Below are 22,829 nucleotides of genomic sequence, written 5' to 3'. Positions count from 1 at the left end.
TGCTTTCCAACATAATGGGCAAATACCCTATTTCTTGCGCTGGCTCAAAATTTAACAGTAAGCCAGCTTCACTTGGAAGACAAAAGCTAGGTGAAGATTCTGTCTGTTTTGGGTTGGTGGTGGGCTAAAAAGTGCATAATGGATTGTTGGAGTATTGTGCGATATCCAGCAGATCGGAAGTCAGAACTAAATTCTCCCGCTTATTCCATATTTTACAGGGACTTAGTACAACACTACCACTTCAGTTCGATCTAGTCTTCAAAATAATTATAGCCTCAACAATTTGAGGAGGCATGCGTCTGACCCCCCGGCGGGGTCCCGGGTTCGAGTCCCCTTGTTGGATTGTTCTCGGTCGTTCCGAGTTCAAAACCTCGGCCACACTTGTAAACAGCCAACTGTTTGTCTCCTGCCAACTGGGGCTTTAATCCTGTTGTTCTATTTGCATTATTTCTCTCATTATTTAGTAGAGGCCTGTAAACTTGCTGGAAAAGCTAAGTCCGCTTCCACTTTAAACAACCCTTTAAACCTTTTTAACCGTTTGTCATGACTCAGGGGAGGTCGTATTTACGAGGTTCCGCCTGACAAACTGCAAATTAAATTCAATTAAGTCAAATAACATGTTTCAACTCATTTAGGGCCTGTTTACATAGAGGTGGGGGACCCCAGTTAGGTGAGGTACCCCGCTTAGGTGGGGTAACCCGCCTGTTTATATAATCTCTCATAGTAATTTGATCACATTTACATGATAGGTGGGGTGACCCGCCGCATGTTACCTCGCCTATCTGGGGTCCCCCACCTCCATGCAAACAGGGGCTTAGAAAGTGAGTACGAATTCTCCTTAGCACATTTTCTCATTTTAACTCAAGAATCTTTTTGTAGATAAACTACTCCAAAGGCAGTTGTAACGATTAACTTGTCAATCTAAGCCCAAGATAAAAACCTCAAAAATTGATAAATGCAATTTAAAAAAAAAAAAAAAATGAGACAAACGTACCGTGCCAACATCAACAGTTTCCACAATAAATTTATCAAGTCTGCCTTTCTCGAATCTTTTTTCAGCTTTACCGCCCTGTCTCAGCTGAATCTTCTCCGTTTCCCCTTCACTGCCAATCAGCTGGAAATACACATTAGCATCTGTGCCAGCTGTAAACATCTCACCCGTTTTCACTGCTAAATGATAAGAAGTATCTGCATACAAAAAATATATAATAAAACATTTAATACAATGACTATTGAAAACTTTGGTGTAAAAGTATGTCTTTCAGAAGTCGAAACAATGCATTAGTGCGTGCTGTGGAGTGTTGTATCAAGGTTTAAGCCAGTTAGGCATCAGAAGGTGGTATGTGTATGCATGCGTAGTTTTTAATTTTCTTGGTTTCAGAACTGCTGGCTTAAGAGTTGAAGTGGAAGCCGCGTCCATTTTCATTTCCTACACTCGTACATCGTTAAATCCCTTATGTCTCGCATCCAGTTGTTTCCTATGACAAGGACCTTTACTCCGCAAAAAACCTATTTCCTTTCACTGGGTAACCCAAAGCTTTATATTTTTGCCTTGTTCATGAATAAATGTTTTATTACCGGCGGACCTTGCAAAAGAGGGAGGAAATTAAGTTCTCTCACAAAGAACGAAACCTAAACACACAGAAGAACCAAATGTGAATGAATGTCAATCAGAAGAGTCTTAGTCAACCATACTTGCTCCGACTTCTACTTCAAGACTTTCTGAATCCCCACATGGAAGGGAGCAGTTAATGAAATGTGTCACGAAATTGCTTTTCAAAGTTCATTTCGTTGTTTGGTTTGTAACATACTGATTAGGAGGCATATTAATATTTTGCTGAACAAGAGGATCTAATTCTGCCATTTTCATGCGATATCTGCGCTCATATTAAGGTCCCTTGCAAAACACCTATTGACAAAACGAACTAGCCAGGCGTGGCACAGCCCTTCTAAAATCCCCACTACACTAACTTGGGCGTGGTGGTCTTGGTTGTCCTGGGAGAATCTCTCTCTCCATTTTACTGTCTCCTCTTCCTTCAGCAAGCCAGCAGTAGCAAGGGAAAATGGTGCGATCTTGTTCAGCAGGAGCTACTTCTACCTCTTCTACAAATATACCCTTTCCATCACCCTTGCTGTCATGGCCAATGCGCAGTCTGTCAATCTAAAACATAACAACAAAACATCGCCATTACTATTAGTTGAATAAAATGGGATACGAAAAGTACTGAAACGAATCATCAGGTAAGTTAATTTTGTCAGACTAACAGATCTACAGTTAAGGGAGAGATGATCGATATAAGACTAGCATTTAATTCAAACCATGATATTCATACTTAAAAGTATTTTGAAAATGCAGAATTTACTTTTTGCCCCTCAAATGCCTATTAAAGCAATGGCAAGGATCAAAATGAAGTTTGACAAAAACTGTATAACTGAGAGACTTTAAATTCCTGGTAGACTTGTAGCAGGTCTACCTCTTGGCGAGCGGAGCGAGCCTTGTTTGGCCGCGAAGCGGCCGACCGCGAGCGACGAAGTCGCGACAGGTCCCCTTGAAATGTCCGCTTTTTGAATCTTTCGTCCCGCGCCATATGAAATCCGACGAAGGACTTTTTTGAAAGTCTAAATTCCTGGCTGACTGTCTGATTGACTGAAGTGGTTAGTTTGAAAAGAAACTGTAGTGTGTGTCAATTTGCTCTGAAGAAGGGCTACCCCTTGAAATGTCCGCTTCTTGAATCTTTTAACAATGGCAAATTAACTTGACAACCTTAGTAAAACCAAATATTTGCAACCAGACAGATCAAGTGATTTAGAACTGAGATGCTGACCTAACTGCTGACTGATTGGTCAGTGACCAACTTACTCTTTCTAACTGTGTAACTGACTGGCTGATAGACTGGCAGACCAACTGACTGACTGACTGCACAACTGTCTTTTTAATTGACTGACCGCCTGCATAACTGTCTTTTGAATTGACTGACCGACCAACTTACAGTGCGACTGCCTAATAGTGTGTGTGACTGACTGTTCAAACGATTGACTGGTAAATTACAATGAAGCTGGAGGGCTGAGCCATTGTCAAACTGTCCATCCTAAAGAAAGCACTACATCGCATAAACCAACATTCTATGAAGTCTTATTTCAGTATTCACCTTTCCAATATTCACAGTCTCAACAGTAAACTTGTATGTTCTGCCTTTCTCAAATTTATTAAGTGATGACCCCACAGGTCGCAGCATGATTTTGCTCGTCTCTCCTTCTTCTCCAAACAACTGAACATAAAGATTAGTGTCTGGGCTAAGAACCTCGCCTAGTTTGACTGACATTGTGTAGGACGTGTCTGAAATGAAACAATTAACATTTAATAAAAAACAAAACCTAGACAGTACTGTTAACAAAGAAATAAATAATAAATTACAATGTACATACTTTAGAAACTACAACAAGTTGCAAAAGTACAATGCACTTGAGACAATGTACTGTATTTTGGCTTAAATGGCCTGTCCATGATCTTGTGCTTGTGATCCCCCCTCCACCCGTTATCAAAGTTGCTAGAAATAAAAGACCATGCTCAAAACTTGGAGGAGCAATTTTGAATGGGAGGGAGGAGGGAGGTCGGTATTGTATCTCACAGACCTGTGACTAGTAGCGATTTGCAGCAAGAAAGGTCATTTTTTTTTTGTCTGAGTGTCTCAACATTTTTGCAACTGGTTGTAGCACCACCATTGATAAGTGCATTCAAGGACTTGTTTTGTTTGATGCTAATGATGTACTGTGTTGTAGTAGCTAGACCAAAACCCTTAATCACACAAATCAAGCTATCCCTGCTGTCTATGGGTGGATACTCTATTCTGATTGAACTGTTTGAAAAAAATAATTTTTATCTGACAGAACTACTTATGGGAGTTTAAAGACAAAAGGGAGGTCATGTACACGTACAGTTTATACTTCAATTGTCGACAATGGGAATGTGTAAATATAGAGTTTTCATTAAAGTTTAAATGGTGGCTCTCTTATTTGACACAGAGAACTTTAACAGTGTTTGGGATTTAATAGCTAAATGTACATGTAAAAAGGCATAAATAACATTTGCAGTTATTTGCCTCAACATGATAAACTATGATACATGTAACACATTAAATTCATTCTCTAACAAGGGCTTCCATTTTTTTTATTTATTTATTATGAGCTTACTTGGTAAAGGAGTGACTGCAAACATCTCCCTCTCAATTTTACCATCATCAACATCTTGCGCAAGCCAGCAACGGCAAGGAAACTTGACTCGATCTTGGCGTGCAGGAACCTCCACTTCAACTTCCTCCACAAAAAACCCAGAGCCATAACCGGTGTGATCATGACTCAGTTTGATTCTGTCAACCTGAAAATTTGAAAGAAAAATTGAATGATGCAACAGAATCTCATTAACCCCCTCAAGGGCTTCAAAAATCTGCTTGTGTGACTGAGAGTCTTGCAAATGTATATTTGGGTCAAAAGGACATGACACAACAACAACATACATACATTGTTTACAGATAGCTATTACAACAACTGAAAAGATAAATACAACAACAAGCTGGATATCATACACATAACTTAAAACATAAAATTTTATTACAGAAAGGTATATTACTTTGATATATTTTTGCCATTATCAAGACACTAAAATAATATAAATTATTTGACTGTAAATAAAAAATATATCAATGTAAATTACACGCTATCATCTTGAATTTTAGCAGCAACATACAAAATAATAAACATTTAGTTCATTATATTTGCATTTAAGTGATAAAATAAGAAACAAATAAGTGTACCTTGCCAATGTCAACAGTGTCCACAGTAAACTTGTACGTCCTTCCTTTCTCAAACTTATTTCTGGTGTCACCTGCCTGCCTGAGCTGAATCTTTGCTGTGTTGCCACGTTCACCAAATAGCTGGATGTAGACATTGCCATCTGTCCCTGAACCTTTAACATCGCCCACCTTTATACTGAGATTATAAGTAGCTGAAAAAATAACAATAAAGAAATGATACCTTCAAAGCTGATTAAATGCAAATGTAACGATCAAGTTAATATATTTGAAATAATTTTTCATTTTTGTTATTATCTTTATGCTTTAGTGCCTCTTTGAAATTTATTTCATTGCTGTGCCTAAATATTTTGTACTTTTACTACAGTTATATACATTTACTTTGTATAATATCTACACTTAAATCTACTAATAGATTTTAAAACTAACAAGACAAATTTACTAAACTGTATATTAAAATCTTAAAGTTCAGATTTACATATGTATAAAATCAAAAAAATAGTTTAGTCCACTCAGAAAGCATGTTATTGCCACACCCGTAACCGTTTGCTACAATGGTGCACTACAAGTATACATATTATATCATCAGTTACAAAAAAATGTGATGATGTACACTTTGTACATTTAAAAGGAAGAAGAGGTTGATATTCCACTTCCAAGCTTCGACCATTTAGGTTCACCTCACAGTACATTTCACTCAGTCTGTAGATACAAATACTTGGTATTGCTATGATGTGACAAAGAAATAAAAAAGAAAGGCTTGTGATATATCCATCACTTGTTTGAATGACATTGCCCCAACCATAGTAAGAACAATAAAAATATTATACAGTGTATACCATACAGTAAATGTAATTCAATAATCAAGTGGAGACCTTAAAGGAACACCTAAAATACATACAGCATACTTTAAGTTATATGCAGGAAACTTTTAAGGTCATGCTCAGTCACATGGAGTAAAAATGAGAATTTCCTTCTCTTCTCAACAGCACCTGTCTTGTGTTAGTTCACAATTGAATTAACAGTTCCAAATTTCCACAGATGAAATTTGACAAATTTCCACACCTACATGTACATACAAGGCAGTATATTTTAACTTTCACAGCCACAAGACAACAATGTGTGTAATAAAATTAATGTCATAAGAATAAATGTAGAAAATGGCAACAATGTCAGTGGTATTTTGATTGTAGTACAAACAAAGGCAAGCAAGAATATAGTTGCAATTTAGCATTTTATAATTTTTTTTTAAAGTTTGGTGGGAAAGCTTTTAAGTTGCTGTTTTAAGATTGCGCTTCAGTGAAACAAAATGAAATATAAACACTCGAGAGATCACAAGATTAACATAACAATATAAAACCAAGTATAGACCAACATGTTGGTAGTCACATGTCTGTGTAATCCTATAAAAATTATTACTGAAAAGCACCCTGATACACCAACTGTATCTTTTACCTAAGGAACACCATAAAACATTGAAATATTAAATACCTTTTGGTTTTTCATCTGGTAAAACCAAAGGAAAAAATCTCATAAACAAAGATTGGGCATTCCACATGTCCATCTTGTACAAATTCAAATTCCAACACAATTTCCTTTTTATCATTAATTATTTAAAGAAAGTCATAGACAAGATCAAAACCTAAATACCTTTCATTTTTCTTACACCTGGTTTGGCAAAGAACTGACAATTATGGCAAGAAATGAAAGCAATACTTACATCCAACATGGGAAACATTTCTTTTATTAATCAATTTATTTGAGCATAAGGGTTTTAAACTTTTTATGTTTGATTGTAGCATATTTAACCACAGGCCTTTCATGAAATAAGCATGTCAATGGTGATCACAAAAAACCAAACACTGTTGGACACAGGTTTTTACTGTATACTGATAAATAATCAAAAACCAAAGACACTTTCAGATGAAATTACCCACAATGAATTTACAGGCACTCCACGAAATATGGTAATTTTTTAAAATTAATTATTGTGATTGCATAATTATTCAAAATTCAGTCTTGACACTTTTAAAGAAACTGAGCAAAATCAGTAAAATGAATTTAAAGACTTAGTTTACTTAAACTGGATTTGTTTCAAGAACACTTATATAAAAAAAATGTGATGGGAAAAAGTGAAAAAAGGTACAGGTAAGTCCCAACCTTAAATTGAAAAAAAAAAACAGTAATTTAATTTATTTGCACATTGTTGGGGTCAATTAAGCCTCACTGTCAAGTTTTTTACTTAAAGGATGTGGCTTCCATTAGAATCACAAGAACATGATTATAATTCAGCAGAAAGAAAGAAAAAACAGATTCGCCTACAAACTGTAAAGCCTCTCCACAACAAAATCTAAAAGAAAGTGTTCATGAGTCATGACAATTAAGATTCTAAAAAAAAAACGAAATTGATGTTTAAGTGAGCAGTATGTAGTAACGTTGGAACTTACTGCTTTGCCGCCCAGATGCGCTAGATGATCGTGGAATGGTGGATGATGATGATGGTGTTCCCCCAGATAAGGATGTGCGAGGTAAAGATTGGCTTGTGTTGCGATAAGCTTTAGTGCTAACAGAACTAGACTGAGATGAATGGCGTGAACCTGAAAAGAACCATTCATACACAGTACTTACGTAGGAAATAAAAATCCATTACATTTGGGATTAAAAAAATTATTAATATATACTTTATGGCAACAGATTCTGGTTGCACTGCATGTTAACTTGCATTCTATTTCACTAGTACAGCTGCAATGGACACTATCATACCGTAACATAAATGATCAGTAACTTTTTTTCAACACAGGAATTAATTGCGAAATCATATGATTATATATGATTTGTGGTTTCAAGGTAAAAGATGACTTATCTGTTGTAACTGTTTTTTGTTAACATCCCCCTGTTACTTCTGACTAGATATCATACTGTAGGAAAGCCTCGCTTTAAAAGTTGGAACAGTGTAATAAGGGTGTCACAATATAGGATGAAATTGAAAGTGTAAGACTTTGTTACCTGTGGGTGTATGATATCCATCTGACAAGTGTCCAGATGAAACATTAGTTGGTGTCTGTCTACCATCAGAACCTGGACCACTTTGACTACCAGGACTGTATGGACGTTTGTAATCTTCAACAGAAGATTGAGATCCTGGGCCGCGTCGTCCTGATCGATACTCATCTCCAGGAATATACTGTTTTGTTACAGTTCTTGGAGCATTTCCATTGACAGCTCTGTTGTCAAATGTGTACCGTTCAACGGTTGTTTGAGCACTACCAGGGTCATATGTATCTTGCACAACTTTACCATCTACTGTCCTTAATGTGCGAACTTCTGTTCTTGTTACAACCTTCTTTACCGTTTGCCCAGGTGTCAGGTCTGTTACAAAGAAAAATATTGTTTACTCCTCAAGTAGACATGTCAATAATGCTGTAAAAACCACACTTTACATGTACTTTTAAGATAAGAACTAATAATATTATAAACTCTTCCTGAGGATCAGATTTAACTGAGTGAAAGATAAGATAAATGTACAGTGTACATGTACATGTATATATCAATAAATAGGAATATTAATCAATAATAACATAATAGGCTGAAAACTAAGAGATTAACCTACTAAATCTGTTAAATACAAACACCAATCAAATACCAGGTGAGCTTTTGAAAATAACATATTAAATTCACATGTGAAAAGATCGCTGTTGCTATGGCCAAAAACATGTAATATAAATCGCACCTTTCACAGCAAAAAAAGGTATTTGTTAAAGTGAAGTGGTTTAGTATTTATTTGGTGTCTATATAATAAATGGAACATAACATGGAGGCTTGGAGATTAGAAATTTCTCTTAAATTCTCTTGTAAAATATTATTTTTTCAACACTCGAAGAGAAATTTTGTATCTCCACACATGCAGCCATGTAACATCCTCATGTATATATTGAATTTGCATCATGCAGCAGCACCTGCTTCCATTAGATCTTTTTCCCAGTTTTGATTCATGAGTGCATTGGAGCGGATTCCAGATAGTGAACTTTTGCCGTTAACTAAACTCCTGTCATAGAATGGTTCTTGATCATCCCTATAACATAAAAAATGAAACATAAAGAGTGTCATATAACATAGAAATACGTGACAGCAAACATGTTTATAGCTCAACGTTAATAATACAGATTTCTGTGTATCTTGTGAAAATGCCCTCAGATTTAGAAGCATGTTGTCGTTGGTTTCTTTCAAGCTATTTCCACCAGAAAGTACATGTATAAGGCAATAATAAATTGTACATGTAATCTGTCACTTTAAGATGTCAAATTGCTAGGTATACATGTATGCAATGAGCCAGAATTGCCAATAGAAAGGTGAAAACATTGTCATAAGAAACTTCATCACCGGGTCAAACTTGTTACAAAATGTAGTTGGTGGTGAATCTACATCATGGCTTAAGTTTTATTGTAATTAGTAAGCACACAAAATATTTAAAAAAATTGCCTGTTTTTTGAAGCCATCATTTTCTATTACTAATCTGGTTTCATGAACTGATCCTCAAGTAACCTTTTGCTATTTTTTATTGGTAGTTTAATGGTCAAGTCAAAACAAAAGAGCATAACTGACAACTCTACAAATGATAAAAACTAAGATAATTTCTGTGAAGGAATCTAAAGTTAGTGTACATGTACATGTAAATTTTCTATCCTGGAATTTTTTGCTTTGTTTACTTTAAATAGAAAGAAACTGTAAAGCATTTAATTTGGCAGTATAGGGTGGTTGCATTAGTTCATTTGTAAATTAACCAGTGATCTTCACAAGCATTTACCATAGCATAGAAATTGACTTCTAAATTGGTGTTCTTTAAAGAACACGGTGAAATAGTGAACTGGTACCAGACACTTTTGTTCATCATTATTAATTAATACATAATATCTTTAGTCCTCTCAGATGGAGTAAACCTACAAAATTAACAATTTTGCTCAACATTTTAAGGATAGCCGTAATGAGAATTGCATGACATACCTGGAGTCAGACAAACCTCTTTCTTGAAGGACTTTCCTGAAGGTAAAAAAATAAATAATCAGCCAAGAATTACATGCATAATTAATAAGATGGATGTCTCTGTGGCCCAAAATTATATAATAAACTTAAGAAAGATAATTTATTGTCTATGTTCAACAAAAATAAAGACAATGTGTATAGTGTAAGTGCTGCATGCAAGAAAATAACGGCAACAGAAAACTTAAACTAGTGATTAAATATAATTGAGGAAAAAAAATTTCTTGGATTTAAATGTTTAACAGTGTATTAAGCTTTAAGGTATACTTTCAAAAAGACATTGATTGACTGATTTTCTCCATTGTTACTAATTTATTGTCTTTATTTATAAGTGACTTGCAGTATATTATTATGAGGGAACAACCACAAACTGTAAGTTATAAAAATTCTTGTAAAAAATACTTAAGTGAACTGATGCAAAGTTCTACATACAGAGCAAACACTACATAGGATATATTAAACACCTCTAAAAAGCAAACATCTCATAAAAGACATTGATTGATTGATTTTCTCCAGTATTACTAATTTATTGTCTTATATAAGTGACTTGCAATATATTGGGGAACAACCACATTCATAAGTTAGTTATAAAAATTCTTATAAAAATATTTAAGTGAACTGATGCAAAGTTCTACATATGGAACAAATACTGCATGGAATACATGTACATTAAACACCTCTAAAAAAAACTTCTTATAAAAAAAATACAAAATACAGTCAACTCGACCAGCCAGGGCAGGAGTTTATTTCAACCACACATCTAAAATAATTTTTTTTCTGCCGGGAATTAATAATAGTTGATAGTCTGCAACACAAGAGATTTATAACTGTAATTTAGACCAACAATATATTACAATCTCTATCTTCCATGAGCTAAAAAACATCTTTTACAATTTTTCAACCTTTTGAGGAATAAAGCTCATTGTTCACAACATGATTATGCACGGACCATATTTCTAAAAGTTTACTTGCAAAAAGAGTGTTCATGTATATAAACATCATTAATAAATCCCAATAAGGGTCATATATGTAAGTACCTGCAACAACATACCTTGGCTGAAACATTACTTACATGTAGTTTGTATAATGTTCATAGAATAAACCAAACATACAATAAAATCACAAGGACGAATACTACTTTTGTATATGATGTGACAATACTGTGTAACTTTCATCAGCTCATCTTTTTCTTACACACACACTTCAACTAGCTTAGTAATTTATTATTGTACACCAAAAGCATGCACACATTGCCTTGCCCTACCCAGATGATATACGAAAGGAGCAAATCAAACAGTAAAGGGATAAATGAGCAAAGGCAGTTACAGGAAGACTGCAAATCTTTAAATTTAATGTGAAACATGTTCTTATAGCATAGCCTTACATGTAAATTAATGTCGAGTAAGTTGAGATAAATCTGTAATCAAAACTCTCTGAATGTGAGCCAGTGCAATCCACCGACAGTCCCAATTTGAGAGATGTCCCTACAACGGTAAACTAATCATATAATACAAGTACCATGCTGTAATTGTGCAGAATCTGTCTGTTGTTATGGATAAAATCTGATTTTATCCAATAGATTTACAAGAACAATGACACTTAATTCAGGAGTTACATGTACATGTACAATATCAATTTTAATATTTTCACTGGGATTCACAAAACAGGCTTCTTCCACAAAACTCATGCAATCGGTGGTAGCAATATTTTAACAGGTAGACATTTTTTTTTAACACTTTGCCTGTTTCCATACTTGACTTGACTAAACCAGCTGGTAATTTGAGGCACTTTGGACAACTAATTAATTTTACCTGGGCATTTTTCTGGATTGAAATAGTTTTGGACATAATGTTTTGGACAGAACTTCCCCCACTGGCTAAAAAGTTAGAATGAAAAAACATCTCACCATAACTTAACGTAAATCCAATCATTCCAATCATTGATATTATTGTAAATACATTGTAAACACAAAGTACACCTGTTGTTTTTATTGGTCTGTAACTTAGATTTTTTTCCTGGGTTTCTTGTTGTTGATTCTCATCTATGTGATTTTCCAATTCATGATGATAAAGGTTCCATTTCTGGTTTTGTATTTGCCTTGCAGGAGCAACCTTTTTATTAAAATAAATAACATTTTCTCAACTCCTTTAGTGCAAAGGACAGTGCTCTGTGCTTTTCAGTGCTCAAAATGAATTTCCAACTCACAAGCAGGAATCAACAAGGGCAGATCCACTAAGCTGACTCTCATTATCTGAAAGATCTTGATCATCGCCAATACTTCCTGGACCTTGATTTCCACGCCAAACAAAAGACTCATCTGTTGAGCTGATAACCAAAAAACAAAATGAACTTCAATATAAGGTTAATAAAATATAAAAAAAAAAATAATAATAAATAATTTATATTTTCAGAGAAGGCCTCCAAGCACCTAAGGGGGTTTTCGGGGGGGGGGCTCTAAAATAAAGGTCATAATAATAAATTATACATTAAATACGGTTCAAAATAGTCTAGTAAAAACTGTTTCAGTTTTGGCATCAGTCTCTTGAGCTTACTTGGCAGTAAGGCCCAATCGTTAATTGCTTTATAATTTATAACAGACACCACAACATTAGAAAATCAGACCAGTTAGGCCAGCACTGGAATGTAATAAAAAAAAAAGACCGACAGGAATTTTTCTGCCAATTAAAAAGAGGGATATTGCACCTCTAATAACAGATGTGGAAAATAAAGAAAGATAATTTGTGAATTAATTTTTTAAGCTTGGTAAAATATATGAATGTCAAAGGTGTGGTAATAAGCATGTCACAAGCCTAGGACTTGTGAAATTGTGACCAAACAGGGACTTAAAAGACTATCAAATTCAGACATTTGACAACGGACCCACACCCCCCCCTCCCTGGTCAGGACCTCTGAGCAGTCCACAAATGCACAACATCAAATTGCAAAACACTCCAATTTTTTTCAGTGTATGCATAGGATAGCAATGGCCAAATGATGTCAAAAATGCTACAATGAAAAATGGATAAATAAAATAAGTATCGCTTTTGGGGTTAAAGGAGTGCCAATAAGATGTATCTATAATGTAGCCAAAAATAGTAAAAACTGAGGTTAAAGTTTACGTTTGCTAGGAAGCAATACCAGCATAACCTTATGATTTTAAAGAGGTTATTAAATATTGTGTTAATGGATAAATTCCTTTCTCAGTTTAAATGACTATTTACCTTTAGTTACCTGGGTCAAAGCACAAGAAAAAAGCTAACCCAAATAGGTTAAATACTGACAATAAAATTAAAGCTGTAACAAACAACAGAGTAACCCAATGATCAGAGTACCATGAAAATAACACCAAAACTAAAGGGGTTCACATTTAACTTCTGAGCCACCCTTGAATGTAGAAAATAGCCAAGTAATTTACCTCTTACCACTCGGAAATATAAACCTCATTATGGTCAATTTGAATTTTTTGTTTCAGTCATTTGCCAAGCCAGTCTAGCCTTTGTGCTATAAATAGGGTTATCATAGAATGATTATAATAACTATTTATGGTTCGTTGATTTCACTAATTGAATAGTGTTTCTCTGCCTACAGTTAGAACCATCAGGTCTCTATCACAATAACAAAATATTACCTATGTGTATACAGATGAAAACATACAAGTTGCAAAGCAACCATGACAGATAATTGAAGCATGAGGCAAAGTCATGCCTCCCGTTGGAGTCAAGCCAGAGTATAAACACACTGCTAAATTGTCTCTATAGGAGCTACTTTTTCTTTTTAAAAAATTGCATTTCAAGGACCTAATTTATCACAATTTCTCTTAAATTTCCTCACTAGTCCTTCCTTTATTATCAAGGAACATTATTCAAAGAAAAGTAAATAATATTCACTCAAAGTCACATTTGAAAGTGTTTCATGAAAAGACTGCTTGACCGTGATTCTTTTTTGACATCTGGAAAAACATTTGACCGCCATTAACCTGTCAACAATTTGACACCTCGGGAAAATATTTCGCACTTACAAACATTTCAACAGTAGTCTTCCAGGCATGAACCGCATCAAAAGATAAATTTTCCCTAACATGGTGCTTTGCTTTGATCACGAATTTGGTTCGAACGAGGCAAATTAATAAAGAATGGAGAAAGAACTTAGGTGATAGCTACCCTAACAATACCCAAGACTGACATTAGAGAGGAATGCATTGTTCAGAAACTTTAAAACGCCAGCAAATATAATTTTCACTCTCAATAGAGAATTTTAACCTCAAGACTTTTTTCACCGAGTTACTAGTTTGTACAACTTTAAATGAATGTAACGCAGAGGTAAGGGGTAAATTCATGAATAAAATTCTCCTCACAAAAACACAATACATGCACCAATTGCCTTTCAGGAAATGAAAACGCCAAAAACTTGATTTATGATACCTGATAGCTAGCCGTGGATAAAAAAAAGCACTTGCCGACGTTCATTATAATCAAAATAAGCTTACATTTAGCAAAGTCTCTCTGGTGAAGTTTGTTACAAAGCATGACTAGTTGAAAGGTTTGAAAAGATAATCCGACATATTGTAATTAAAATGGTCCGTGCCAAGGTATAATCACCCTTTTATAAATATCCATTTGTAACACAAGCAAGAAATCGGTTCCTACAAAATGACTTTCGATCGAACGTTCCTAAACTTAAAATTATGCGTACATGTCAGTGACGAGATTCAACCATAAGAAAGAAACATCCAGACATTTTTACTTATTCATTAAGCAAGTACCATATAAATATCAAATTAATGGAAATGATCTTGATGGAATCGAAACAATCTCACTTCCATGAATTTAATGGTTTGTGAAAAACTGAAAGCACGTAATTCTCAAGCTGGGATCGTAAAATTCAAATTAAAAAATATTCAAGCTTATCTTGCCTATCTTCAGTATACAAACACGACAATGAGTTTCTTACCTTCCCATCGAGCTAACACTTGCTGTTTCTGAGCCATATTTGCACTGCAAGTGAAAATATTGAGAGGTTTATAATCGTACATGTTGTATAACATCTTTTTACGCCGTGCAAAATTTTAAAGGTTTGACCTACTACGCGGCCCATGACCGGCGCGGAACAAAATTAGCGTACCCAGGCAGGAATTCAAAATAGGAATCAAAACTCGACCTTCCTTGGCTTACCTTTTCTAACTGCTGTGCAACATTTCTTCTCTCTTGTTCTAATTCTCGGGAAAGCATTTCAAATTGAGCTTCCTGTAAAAGACGGCAAGAAGTACGTTTAAAGAGTATATCGCAAACTAAAGAGTTTTATAGGGCGGAAAAGAAGTTGAAATTCGAAGCTTTCAAGTTTGCAAGGCCAAGCAGTGTGCAAGAAGCTACCGGAACACAAGCCATTTGACCTCAAGATTACCAGCAGCATTAACGGCATGCAGAGACTCAAAGATAATAATCAAGTATAAGGGGTTCGATGATGTTAATCACATTAAATCTACGGAGAACCACAAAAATATACAGCAACTGTACATGCTTACCTGTTGCCTGACAGAGCGAAGGAGGTTCGCTGCGGAGTCTTCGTTATACAAATCGCGTCGACGATAAGACATCGTGATACGAGATTACTCTGCTAAAATCGGACTCTAAAGTGGGAAAGCTGAAGCCCGGTTTTCAAACGCAGTGCTTAGAACCAACTTAATTTCAAAAATGTAACTGAGGAATCGGATTAATAGTATCGAAAAACTCGACGATTACTCTCCGTCCATCAAGATATTGGACGCGACGACAAACAATTGTCTGTCCCACCCTCCCTCAGGCAATACGGGTTTGAAACATGTCAGTCAAATTTAGTTGCCATGACAATATTTGCCGCGTCGTGACCACATGCGGGAAATACGTCCATTCAAAACAAAGGAAAAGAATTTCATCCAGAAGAGTCTTTGTAACACGAAGTTTTATTAAAGTTAGGACATTCGTCTCCCTACATGTTTTTTAGGCCCACATTCACTTTTACTTTACTTTTTATGGGAAAACTACTAATGATATGAAAAAACCATTTTCGTCTGCTCAAATTTAATCAAAGAGGACATATTTGAAGAGTAGACTTTTAAAATCTGTTTACTGAAGATATAATGATAGCCAATAAAAAATGGAGGGACTTATCATCGCTTTATTCAAAAATAAATTGCAAACGACAAAAGAAATTTTAGGTTTGTTTGTTATCGATCGTCTTATCAGAACGTTTAATTGCCGAAAAAATGCTCAAGGACAAAAAGGGGTCAAATAATTTGTTTGGGCGTCGCCGTAACGCAACGAAAAGTTAATGTTTATTCTTTCCCGCCCTAAGACTGAGTTTTTTCATTACCTTATTTTATTATGTGTGGTTAGGCCGGGAGCTAATCATGTTTAAATCATTTTATTTTGCAACCAACATTTTACGCTAATTTGTTTGAAACAGCCGCTAACTGGTTGTTCGAAAGAAGCCAGTTACTAGTCCGATCCACGGAAAAGTAAACCATTTGCGATTCATGACAATTATTGCTGTTTTCCGAACCGTTTGCAACATAAACGGAAAGCCGCTTATACATGTCGCCCAAGGTCTATTTAGAGCTCAGGATTTTGAATGTAAGACAATTCATGCGATAAGAAGAAGTATTGTTCTAGTAGTATTTTTATGGCATTCCGAACACGAATGGCAAATGGCGATTTGTTGTACATATCGGTACACATATAAATACTGTTCTTGTTATACCTATATATAAATCAGAACTTCAACTTAAAAAATGGAAAAATACAAAGAAACCCCAAACGTGAATCGTCAGAAGAGGATATCGTCTGCAAAGCAACAACTTGCTTAAATATTCACACCCTTGAAGTCTACTGGCAAAAATGTATTTTTGTGACGTGCGAGAATCGATTAATAGAGGGAAATTTTAATCCGCTTTTAAACACTCTCAGTAGATGACTGTCGTTTGATTTAAGAGCCGAAACTGTTTAGCATTGAGGTGGTTGATTGAACTGAGGTCAAACAGAAAACTTTTTTCGAAACAGTACATGTGCGTGTCTTTTATAAACCATGATTTCCAAAAATATGTGACAAAGTAAATCGGTGATAAAGCTTTCTAAATGGCCAGGATTTACTTGTTTAACTACGAGATACTTGAGATGTTTGCATAAAGTTGCTTCTTGATTAAAAGAAATGTTATTCATGATGTTTGCTATGTAACAGGGGTTGCAGATTTCCAAAGCACTTGATCAGCATCTAAAAACATCGTTCGAATCTACCGATTGTTCTGTACTATAATAATCTGTACACACTAAAAACACTACTGCAGTGCTTGAGGAGAAAAAACCATTATTTAACGGCAGCAACCTAAATAAAGGCTAACACAAAACGTTTCGATAGCTCACCTGGGAAGCGTCGAAGCTTTCTTTGCTCAAAAAATGGCGTGATGAAAACTCACATCCGTCCACAAGAGGAGTGATTTCTCTTTCTTGTCACAAAAATCACGCAATGGCAAGTGCCCGATAGAAACGCAAAGCCGCGGTGGCTTTCGCGCAAGAAAATCCGCCGATATTTGTTATCCCAAACTGCGAAAAGAGATTCAAAGATGGCCGCAAAGCGAACCGATGATTAACCTGTTTTCGTTAAAATTCCGCCAAGGACACACAAAAGCAGTGAATGCGGGAGTCGGCGAACTTCAACTGGTTGAAATATGGTATGCAAATTTAAAGGAAATATATGCTGACGTTCGTCTCTATTATTTTGAGATTACTGTCTGCTCTAAATAACACTTGAGACACTAGCCAATGGGTGTACGCATTAGTGATAATGCGAAAATATTGTCTATTCTTTTTACCAGAAGACGTCGGAGAAGTAGCGCGGCGCCATAGGAATTGACGAGATTTGATGGTACCAGAAGTCAACCTTTAGACTATTTTTATACAAATATTACTACAAAATAAGAAAAACTCGCTGAATGTGACTGGATGTGAATGAGCCATGACCAGCTTGGAATAAAACTTTCCTATACCAACCTGGCAAGAATACTAGAGAATAAGCCCCCCGAGGGGGTACTCCTGGCCGGCCTATGTTGGTGAGTAGCCTGCGTAGTAGCCTGAGTATCAGGCGTTTCTGGGGGAAAAGGGGAAAGATGGAAGCGAAAAAGGGAGTGCGTAGCTGGTGATTTTGCTAGTCGAGCGCGCACATAAGCGTGACGAGAGAGGCGGAAGGGGTAGCCGCTTTTCTTTTTTCCTTCTCGTCCCAAACAAAACACCTGCCACTTAGGCTGGTTGGTGAGCCCTTTCATGGCAGGAAGGAAGTTCTCCTTATCGCTGCCGCCGTATGGATATTTTGTCAGGTCCTGGAGCCCGTTTCTCGAAAGTCCCCTTAGTTACTTGAAAACTGTTTTGCGGTTCACATTCAAGATCGGCATGATCAAAGATATGTATTAAAATTATCAGTTTGCAAAACACAATGGACTTGTAAGAGGATTAGAACTGGTGCTTATTGTTTTTAGATTTTAATTTTAAAATATAACTCACGAGAAACGGGCCCCGTGGCCGAAAGGCTTAGCTGGCTTTACCGAGCCAGTGTCGTTTTCTTGCTTGCGTGCAAGTTCTCTTTTAGTGATGTTACACGAGACGATTCGCAAACGACAATTTTTAGCGTAACAAAGCATTGCAATGTTGCAACGCTGTGTTGCGTTTAAAATCGTCTTTGGGAATCGTCCAGTGTAACATCGCCTTTAAGGTCGTCCAACTTCCCACCACTTTTACCTTTTTATTTTCTAACTAATTAAATACATTGAAGACTACATTTAAATTGTTCAGAATTAAACACAAGCTTGATAAATAAGAAAATAGAGACAATACTTCACCTATAAAATCCGATCATGTATGTTTTGCTCACAAAGTTCCTGGCGAGTGGGAGACTTTGTTCCAATGCAAGCTGTGTGATTGAACTTTTTCGGATCTGCATGAAAATAAATACAGTCAACTCCCTCTAAGACGGACACCTTTGGGACCGGAAGTAAGTGTCCGTCTTAGAGAGATCTCCGTCTTATAGAGAGTCAAATAAAGGGGGTAAAGAAAGGAAGGGACCAACTCCAGGAGTCCGTTTGAGGGAGGTGTCCGTTAAGAGAGAGTCGACTGTAGTTCTGATAATCACATTTACAAAGTTCCTTGTATGCATGCTGTTACGCACGAACAAAGTTATTAGGATCCATTAGCAATGCCTTGTTAATAAGCTCAAAAAACATAGGCCTGTTTCAACCCACCCTTGTGCTACTGCCGAGCTAAGCTGGCTCGACTGTAGCTCGACTTCAGCACGACACTAGCACGACTTGTTTTCAGACGTCGACAATACAAAGAAACGATTTACAGGGACACCCAACGTCAATTTTCGGAAAATATCTGTTCGGAAGACGATTTGAGATCTAGAATGTTCGCAACATTTTTTGTAAAATTTCTTGCTTGTCTGCCTCTCCTAGGATTTTCGAACATCTAAAAAATGGTGTAATTGCCCATTTTTAACGGAGTTTTACCCTAAAAAGGTCACCTAGAATTTTCGGGAGCCTTTTTTCTGGCTGAAATTTTCGAAAAGGTAAGTTTTGATCCCTATAATTTTCGGATCACTAGACTTTCATCTAGGAAATCCGAACAGATGAAAAATTTTTAAGGGATAAAAATATGCCTATATCTACCGTTTAAATACTCAAATACGTTTAACAATGCTATGTTGAATATGTTGAAGTGGTTTTGGACTACCGGGGCATATTCTCGTTAGGTGCCCCCGCATTTAGAAAACTTTTAGATTATTCTAATGCATTCATAATTTACGAACTGAGTTCGGCACGGCAGGAGCGCGACGTTTGAAACCAAGTCGAGATACTGCCATGTAGCATGGCAGTAGCTCGACTTGGTTTTAAACGTCGCTCTAATGCCGTGCTAAAGTCGAATTTAATTCGATCAATTTAGTTCGGCAAGGCAGTACAAAGGACCTTTGCGAATGCGTCGTCAAGTCAACAAAGCTCATATCATCATGGAGTTTGTAACCACCAGTCTTTTTGGAGTGAGTTTTTCTCATTAATTTAAGTTTTCTTGGAAGAGGTAATAAAGTCCTATACAGTTTATTACCGTCATGTGTTGCGGCTTTGAAAAAAGACAACGCATAAGAAGTCTTCAGATTAACGTAAACCGTGAAAGATAAATGGAAGACTTGACGCGTGATATTGAACCCTGGATTTATTTCATGATTACGAAATGAAAGGGCTCCTGTAATGCATTAATGAAGGTCCCCAATAGTTTTTTCGGGATCCGGGATTTCCCTTATTTGAGGCTCGGAATTCGGGATAATAAAGCAAAATCGGGACAAGATTCGGGATTGAAAGCATGCGCGGGAGGTGGGAAGCCAAAATAACCCTCGGGATTACGGGATTGCACGAAATTTTAGGTCGGGATTACGGGATTGAAGAACCCTATTGGTGATCCTCATTAATGAGCTGGGCAGGACAATAATAACACACAAATACCTTTACTAATTGAAACTGAGTTCATTTCATCTTAAACAATCAGTGAAATTAACTCAAGTTTGCAGCGACTCGTTGATACTTTCAAAATGTGGACAGAAACAACTTCAAAGAGTTCGGTTGTTTGCTGCACATATGCAAATTTATGATTACGCTTTTAATCTGCTTTATTCACGAAGAATGTATTTTTCTAACAGTTCAGTATTTAACATCGAGAAAAATTTAGCAACAAACCCCGGATGACAGAACTGGAGAGAGTTACCTCGTTCACTCACTCGTAGTTAGGGAGGTTACGATGCGACAATAGCCACGCAAGTGAAAAGCAGACTCTAGATTCTACCGCTCAAACGGGAGGTCGACAAGCGACGACGAATTTTTCTTTCTCTCTCTAAACTTGAGTGCAGTCCCCAAGTAATCAACTGCAGGGAAATTCAACTCCATTGGCGACGTTTGATAATTCTACGCGGTTTTGAACTACAATAGGTTTCTGAATGTAACGGTGCTGATGTAATGTGTATTTCTGAGTCATGGCTTTCTGCGCACATCTCGGACTCTGCTGGATTCAGTCTTTTCAGGAATGATCGCACTTCTACTTTGGGTGGTGTAGTCTGTGTTTTCTTGAAACACTATTCCTTGCACCCGATTAGAGCAGTACGAGTAGCCGGACGTGGAATCAAAATAATAGCTTTCTTTGAGACCTCATGGCCTACCAAGATCTATCTCGTCAATAATCATATGCGTCGTCTATCATTCTACAGCCAATAGCCAGCAGGAAAAGGAGGTTCTTTGCAATCATATACGATCTAACCTGGACACCTTGTTGATGGCTCAACCCAATTCTCTGGTGTTTGTTACAGGCGATTTTAACCCAACAACACGACTTGACTCAGCCCAACAACCTCAAGCAAATGGTCAATTTTAATACTAGAGACTCTAATATTCTTGACTGGGTTCTCACAATTTTTACAACTACCAAAGATTGCAAAAACGGACCACTTCACAGTCTTAGCAAGACCAATAAATAGTAGCACCTGTACACTCCAGACACGGAAGGTGAAAATACGAGAACAAAGGGAAAGTGCATGGCGCACCTTTGGGCGTTGGCTGACAAATAAGGATTGGTCACCCGTTCTCGCTGCTGAGTCATACAAAGAAAAACTCTACATTTTTATCACGGATTTACAGAATGCAGTAGACACTTACCTCCCTTGAAAAACATTAAAAGTTCACCCAACTGATAGACCATGGACTACAAAGAAAATTAAAAAGTTAATTAAGGAGCGCCAAGCTGTGTTCACCCGGGAAGGAAAGGAATCTCCATTGTACAAGCTCTTAAGGAACAAAGTTGAGCGTGAGATCAGATCTGCTAAGTTCCACTGTTACCATCATAAAGTCAGTGATATTCGACAAAAGGATTTGAAAAGGTGGTGGAAGCAGATTAAATCACTGACTGGTCAGGATATCCATCAAGAATGGTTCCATCAATTTCTTTGCGATGACTGTCCTGTGATACTAAGTCTTTGGCTAATAGAGTGAATGATCGCTTTATTAGCCTGACAGCTGGATTTAAACCTCTTCAAGTCCCCCAGGTCTACTTGTTAGCAGAAGGGAAGTATATGACTCCTTGACAAGAATAATTGTTGGTAAAGCTATTGGACCAGATATTCTACCAGATAGGCTCCTAAAGGAATTTGCACCCGAGCTTGCGTCAGCTATAATGAGCATCTAAACCGCTCGCTGAAGAAGGGTATGTCACAGATTTATTAAAGTGCTCCATTATCAACCCATTACCTACGGTCCCCCCTCCCAAGGAAATCCAGCCAGACTTAAGACTTATTTCTCTAACCTGCACCCTCTCCAAGGTTATGAATGGCTAGACTTGTCCCTCAAATGTCAGACAATTGCGCTGAACCCACGGCTGCATGCAAGCGAGGGTCACTCCACATCGGACGCTTTAATTTATCTCCACCAAGGGATTCATGGGGCAGCGGACAGGGACTATGGTGCCAAAATGTTCTTGGCAGATATTTCAAAAGGCTTCGACATGATTGATCACAGTATACTCCTAACTGAATTGGCAAGCTTTAGTATCGATCCTGCACTAATCAACTGGATCAAGGAGTTTCTTATCAGCTGATCGCAAGCGGTTAGAATTGGCAATTCCCTGTCCGAGCGGAAATCACCTATCGGAGGAATTCCTTAAGGAACTAAACTCGGTGTCATCTTGTTTGCTGTTATGACGAATGATCTTTTACGCAACTGGCATCTAAGGATAAAATTTGTGGACGACACGACTGCGTTGGAAATCTTGCCAAGGAACGGTGTCAGCTTCGTGAACCACGCTGTTAGCGACATACATCAGTTTTCGTCCGAGCATAACATGAGGTTGAACCCCAAAAAGTGCAAGGAAATGCTTGTAAATTCCATGCATAATCGTAATTTCTCTTTAACATCAATTGTTATCGGTTGTA

General features: G+C 36.8%; 1 protein-coding gene across 3 annotated transcripts in view; it reads right to left on the bottom strand.

Annotated features, from left to right (window-relative positions):
• LOC140928810 (uncharacterized) overlaps positions 1 to 17,530 on the bottom strand; it is a 36,265-nt gene extending 18,735 nt beyond the window's left edge. The window contains exons 1-13 of one of the 3 annotated variants that reach the window (XM_073378589.1): positions 17,240 to 17,530; positions 15,017 to 15,088; positions 14,796 to 14,839; positions 12,051 to 12,170; positions 9,810 to 9,845; positions 8,765 to 8,880; positions 7,815 to 8,177; positions 7,256 to 7,405; positions 4,812 to 5,002; positions 4,192 to 4,375; positions 3,150 to 3,337; positions 1,972 to 2,161; positions 995 to 1,188 (exon numbers count right to left, since the gene is read on the bottom strand). In XM_073378589.1, coding sequence (XP_073234690.1) covers positions 995 to 1,188; positions 1,972 to 2,161; positions 3,150 to 3,337; positions 4,192 to 4,375; positions 4,812 to 5,002; positions 7,256 to 7,405; positions 7,815 to 8,177; positions 8,765 to 8,880; positions 9,810 to 9,845; positions 12,051 to 12,170; positions 14,796 to 14,839; positions 15,017 to 15,073 — 1,833 coding nt within the window. In that variant the 5' untranslated portion in view covers positions 15,074 to 15,088; positions 17,240 to 17,530. Of the gene's footprint in view, positions 1 to 994; positions 1,189 to 1,971; positions 2,162 to 3,149; positions 3,338 to 4,191; positions 4,376 to 4,811; positions 5,003 to 7,255; positions 7,406 to 7,814; positions 8,178 to 8,764; positions 8,881 to 9,809; positions 9,846 to 12,050; positions 12,171 to 14,795; positions 14,840 to 15,016; positions 15,089 to 15,366; positions 15,606 to 17,239 lie in introns of those variants that run through there. The other 2 variants (XM_073378588.1, XM_073378590.1) reach the window with 2 other exon arrangements.
• Positions 17,531 to 22,829: the final 5,299 nt, after the last annotated feature.

The sequence above is a fragment of the Porites lutea genome, chromosome 2 (assembly GCF_958299795.1).
Source record: "Porites lutea chromosome 2, jaPorLute2.1, whole genome shotgun sequence".
Classification (NCBI taxonomy): Eukaryota; Metazoa; Cnidaria; class Anthozoa; order Scleractinia; family Poritidae; genus Porites; species Porites lutea.
Note: the sequence above shows the minus strand (reverse complement) of the source record. Positions and strands in the feature narration are given on the sequence as shown.